Below are 6000 nucleotides of genomic sequence, written 5' to 3'. Positions count from 1 at the left end.
ATTTTTCAATAAGCCTGTTTATTTTTAAGTTGTTTTGTTCTGTTAGGGGTGTTTATTTGTTTTTGTCGTATAGTCACACTTTACCAAGGGGTGTGGAAATGGTGAAGTGCGAGCCCCAACAGTGTGCAACTGAAGATGTTTTAATCTTTCTGAATACTGGACAAGCATTCAAAAAGAGATTGTTTACATTCAGATGCTGGCCACCTGCTGCTTGCTTTTTCATCCCCCCGTTTTCCAATCATTGAGGAGACATGACCCACTTAAATGGTTGTTTACTTGCATTAGAAGACAAGCGAAGGCCCTTCTCAATGAACTCTTGTCTACAATTCAATTAGAGGCCTTCCCAGCAGCACATTTCCCCATTGCACAATCTTGCTGCACAACATGCCTAAAATCATAAATGATGCATGTTTGGAAGGGAAAACTTGACAAGTCTCACTTAGCGTGAAAACTATACAAAATGGTTTACAAATGAGAACTAGTGAGATCATTTTTGATCAAGTTGTAGGCAACCAGTGTGTCAAATGTAGACTTCTTTAAGTCTTAAGTTGGTTTAATGGACAATTGTGTTCAAACAATCTGTCCATGTGCTCAGGGTGACTTTATTTTTGTGGACCAGGGAATTTATTTATGTCTCAATGACATCACTTCAGCGCCCGAAAAAAAGGAAAACGACTTGCTGCACATTGGTTATCAGAAAGGCTTTTTGAGGTTACTGTGGCAAATGATAGGATCTTTCACAAAGTACGGAGCGGTAAGCAGCGTCACGTCACAATGACGTCAAACACTACACGCGTTCAACGTCGTTGCTACAGCAACCTGTCAGATGGGTCAATAATGTGGCTCAGGCTGGACAGTCAACCCGAAAAATCGGATTTGCCTGCAATCTGAACACTGAACGTAGCCTTAATACACAAGGATATGGGGAGAAATTTGTCTCAAAATAATTCACACAAATATTTGGGGTTTTCACGGGTGTTTTTGAGATCCACAAATATATGCGTGAATCCCATGATATTCATGGGTTTCAGATCATGAAACATATTTGCGATTTTCATGCGTTTCTCAGATCCACATTCACAATTTTTCACACATTTTTTCCACATCCATGAATATAATATATCCATGATTTTCACGTTTGTTTAATTTACAAATAGTAAGTCATGATAAATGCATACACGTTAAACGCGTGAAAATTGTGAATGTTTGTGGATCTTAAGAAACACGTGAAAATTGCGGATATAATTTGTGAATCTAAAAAAGCCTTAATATCATGGGACAGGATCTCGTTCCCTTTCACTCGGTGTCACTTCAGGTTAACATTTTGCTAAAAGCTGTCATGAACCTGATTTTAAATAAATAAATAAATAAATAAAAATGCCAACGCCACAGTAGTTAGTTTTATAGTAAACTCCAACTAGGTTGTCAAACCTTTCCATAGCATGCTTTATACACTTGATGCTTGTAACACAATCTGAGTGCTTTTACAACACAGGAACTTAAACAGCCTATCTCTTTCAGTGAGCTGAAATTTTCATAGTGATAGTTTTGTTGTATAACTAAATGATACTGCAGGTGCATGTTTTTTTTTTTTCCCATTTATGAATCCAAATAAATAGACTAAAATTGAAACAATTACTAAGTTTCCACTGGCCACAATAAAGAAAAAGTGTTTAGGATGCTTGAATGCAAAATTGTTTAGTGAACTGGTTAGTCTAACTTGCTATTCTTTTTCCATCTTTGTCTTCCCAGGTAGGCTGTCCAAACCACATCTTGACCTCAAATCAGAGACAGGTGAACAAAAACCTGCTTCTTGGATTGCATGAGTACAGGAGTAGACCAGTGCTTGACTACTCCCCCATTGGACTTTGAGGAGGGGGGAGGAGGAAGACGACGACTAGGCCGCTGCCATAAATACCCATAGTATGGGGCAAAAAGTCCCAGTCGGTATTAAAACTATTGACATGCGAGATCCAGCATTCAGCCCCCTGAAGCTGGAGCTACAGGCCTTGAATCACACCAAGCCTTCTCGGCTGGACCTTCTGCTGGATATGCCGCCCGCCAGCACGGACGTCCAGGTCCAGCACTCGTGGAACAATGACGACCGCTCGCTCAACATCTTTGTCAAGGACGATAACAAGCTAGTTTTCCACAGGCACCCCGTGGCGCAAAGCACGGATGCCATCCGGGGCCGTGTTGGCTATACAAGAGGACTGCATGTGTGGGAAATCAGCTGGGCCATGCGTCAGAGAGGCACACACGCTGTAGTGGGTGTGGCAACAAGCGACGCGCCGCTCCACTCGGTGGGCTACACGGCGCTGGTAGGAAGCAACAGCGAGTCTTGGGGTTGGGACCTGTGCAGGAGTAAACTCTACCATGACAGCAATCATTCTGGAAAAACGTACCCGTGCTTCCTGGAGCCAGATGACACTTTTATCATACCGGACTCCCTCTTAGTGGTTTTGGACATGGACGAAGGGACTCTAGGTTACATTGTAGATGGTCATTACCTGGGGGTGGCCTTCAGAGGACTCAAAGGCAGGAAGCTATACCCAGTGGTGAGCGCTGTGTGGGGACACTGTGAAATACGAATGCGGTACATAAATGGACTTGACCGTAAGTACAAGCTGCTGACATTTACATAGATTTGATTTACTCTGTTCAGCTTTCATACAATCCATGGGAGTGTTTATATTTGCAGTTCAGAGATGGTGGCGAGAAAGAAACAGATGTCACTCATGTCACAGTAACATTCTTGGTTTTAAATGATCATGTATACGTACGTTGAATAGTTCAGTTCTCTACTATAAAAAATCATCTCCATAGGTGTTTCTCAGGCCATTTTGGAATTGTGCTTTGTGATTTAACTGAAGGCAAACATGTGCAATAATCATGCTTTCTAATAGGCAATAATCATGCTTTCTAATAGGGCAATAATCATGCTTTCTAATAGGAGTGCACCAATCACAATTTTCTGGCCGATCTTCGATCTTTTAAAAAGACTGACCTGCCGATCCCCCTTTCTTTCTTTCTTTCTTTCTTTCTTTCTTTCTTTCTTTCTTTCTTTCTCTCTCTCTCTCTCTCTCTCTCTCTCTCTCTCTCTCCCCCCCCCCCCCACGCGCTCTCCCTCCCTCGCTCTCTCTCTCTCTCCCACGCGCTCTCCCTCTCCCTCTCTCGCACGACCTCGCTCTCTCGCACAACAAGCAGCATACACCTTCAGTGTTTGAATCTTTTTAATGGAAAACACTGAAAAATATCTGTGAAATATGTTTGAACTGCACATGAAGTTGTTCTCTCAAGTAAAAATGAAAAACCTATTGGTCATCTCAGCAGAAGAGGACAGTGACTGACTTTTTCAGATGTTTGAGGGAGATGAGTGTTGATGGAATAGGTAACACATCTGGATACTAAATGAAAACTACATTGTTTTATTTACGGTAATAGACACAACTTCTTTCGATTACGCATGAAAAATAGCTTATGGCGTTGCCAAATTTGAAAGCAGTCAAAAAGACTCCCTTTGATAGTTCTAGCCTATCAGGAATATTTTGTATGAGTGGATGTGATGCTGTGTTTTGATTCATTTGTAAGATCCAGCACATTCTTGAACAACTCTCTTCTCCCCCCACCCCCTTGTTTCCCCAGCCGAACCTCTGTCTCTGATGGACCTGTGTCGACGCTCGGTGCGGGTGGCTCTAGGGCGAGAGCGTCTGAGTGAAATTCACAGGCTGCCCTTGCCGGCCTTTCTCAAGAACTACCTGCTCTACCAATGACGGCGGGTTCAAGTTCAATAGTAGCTATACCCCTCCCCTTCTCCCTCTCTTTTCTCTCTTGTGCTTCTCTGGGATCTTTCTTTGGTCAAACTTGTTTGACAGCATTTCTGAAGCCTGTTGGACAGACTTTGGCTCATGGATGTTTCAAGTATGTTTTTGTTATAGTGGCTGGACTCACTTTTGAGGTTCTTATCCTATTTTAATGACGTGTCCAGTTGTACTCTTAACTTAAATGAAATCAGGAATCACTGAGCTCTATGCACATGCTGATTTTGGGGGTGTGGGGTGGGAGAGGGTATGCCTTGACGGTCAAGCCATTTGTGGTCATTGTCATGTAAGACTAAAGACTGTCTTGGGAATATTTTTGATCGCAATAAACAGAAATTTCACTGACGTGTAGTTGCGGTTGTGCAATGGCCACAAGATGGCAGCATTTACGTGCACCATGCAAACAATAGCGTGAGACGAGCTCCAGCTCAGCCTTGTCCGTGCTATAAAAAATAAAATGGATGGGTGAAAGTGGTGTTTTTGTTTGTTTGTTTGTTTGTTTTTTTTAAGAAATAATTTTTAAATAAATGAAGACATTTGTGGTTGTGATTGAACAGAGATGCTTACCATTCCAGTCTGACTAATGTAGCAAAATGTTAACCTAGTATCTCCTGTCCACTCTCAACGCATCTTGACAGGAACTACTACATCGGCAAAAATCTTCTGAAATATGTCACTGTGATGATTCATTGCATGTATCTGCATATCTGCAAGAAATTATTCTCTTTGCAATAGCATTGTTTTAAAGCCTTTTTTTTAAATTTGTTTCTTAGTGCCATTTTGACTTGTGGTGATCCCACTTTCACTGTCACAGTTTAGCACACAAAGTTAAAAAAACAAAACACTTTGAGATGTCTGAATGGAACCGGCACATATCAGGACAAATGTTTTGCTAAAGGGGGGAGGAGGAATTAGATTTTGTTTTATATAGCAACAAACTACGTTTACAGTACCACGATTGACAAAAGTATAACGACAATCCACAAAGTGCTGCGCTGATGTCATACAAGTGAAGTCCCATGCTACCATAATTGTCAAATGCCGTACAGCACCATCATCTCATACCTGTTGGTTTTGGTGTTTGTAAACATGCAGCTCTATCTTCACTCAGCACTCCAAGTGCCACAGCTGTCTTTTCCTTACTGCTTGCATTTTATTTGTATTTCTTGATGTAGATGTGTTTGTATGTAACTATTAAAGATTATTTCCTGTTCAATCTGTGGATTTTTTTTTTTTTTTTTTTTTGTTAAAATATATTGGGTCAGTTTAAATGGTGAACACAGGTTGCATGAGCTGGTGGTGGGTATGTTTTACAAGGCAAGATAGTAGTCACAACGTGCTGGTGCCGATAGACCTAGCAACCTTTTAGGAACGTAGTGACTGCTAATAGTAATGTTTTTGTTGTTGTTGTTGTTGTTGTTGTTTTTTAAGTGCATCCTCCCAGCTTTGAAAGTACGTACTTTGCCAAAGTAGCATGAATTTTTTATTTTTTATTTTTATATATATTTATGCATGGTGAAGCAGCTTAATGAATAATTTGGGGCTTGTTAGATCCATTTTATTGAATGATGATACTTGATGACACATTACATTTCCGAAATAAATTATTCCGATTTCCCCATAGCTGATAATAATAGATCTATTATAGCAAGGGTTAAATACTTAACCTTAGGTGAAATATTTAATAATAGTGTGGGCTATTACTGTCAGAGTTAAGTCACAATAAAGACACTAGACTAGGCACGTGACAAAAGTAGGCTATATTGTAAAACTGACTCTAAATGTCCCATGTTGCAATGAAACACTTTTTGTGCGAAATTGTGCTAAAACAAAATCGAATCTAAATGTTTGGATGTGCATTGTTCTAAACGAGACCAGGTTAAGTGGGATATGTGGGTTGTAGAACGTATTTGTGCCCATCCCTGTTGTATTAATTTCAGATACCGAGACAGACAAATTCTCTTAGTGGTGGTGAAAGGTTTGTGTATTTATTAAGACCTGCATTGGAACTACATTGCACTTCATAACAGCTATACACTACTATAATTATGATTGGACAGACTATTCCATTACCCATATACATTACAGCTGCATGTTTCATATTTGCTCAGTTGGTGTCAGAAGCTCTGGTGTCAGCTGGTGTAACCCAAGACCAAACAACCTTGCTCAAAATCACTAC

The 6000-nt window shown here is 40.5% G+C and overlaps 1 protein-coding gene across 1 annotated transcript in view; it reads left to right on the top strand.

Annotated features, from left to right (window-relative positions):
* spsb1 (splA/ryanodine receptor domain and SOCS box containing 1) overlaps positions 1-5037 on the top strand; it is a 28183-nt gene extending 23146 nt beyond the window's left edge. Inside the window, exons 2-3 of the mRNA XM_077514951.1 lie at positions 1753-2616; positions 3646-5037. Of these exons, the coding sequence (XP_077371077.1) occupies positions 1926-2616; positions 3646-3773 (819 nt within the window). The 5' untranslated portion in view covers positions 1753-1925 and the 3' untranslated portion in view covers positions 3774-5037. The remainder of the gene's footprint in view (positions 1-1752; positions 2617-3645) is intronic.
* The last annotated feature ends 963 nt before the right edge of the window (positions 5038-6000 follow it).

This window comes from Festucalex cinctus, chromosome 2, assembly GCF_051991245.1.
Source record: "Festucalex cinctus isolate MCC-2025b chromosome 2, RoL_Fcin_1.0, whole genome shotgun sequence".
NCBI classification, from domain to species: domain Eukaryota; kingdom Metazoa; phylum Chordata; class Actinopteri; order Syngnathiformes; family Syngnathidae; genus Festucalex; species Festucalex cinctus.
Note: the sequence above shows the minus strand (reverse complement) of the source record. Positions and strands in the feature narration are given on the sequence as shown.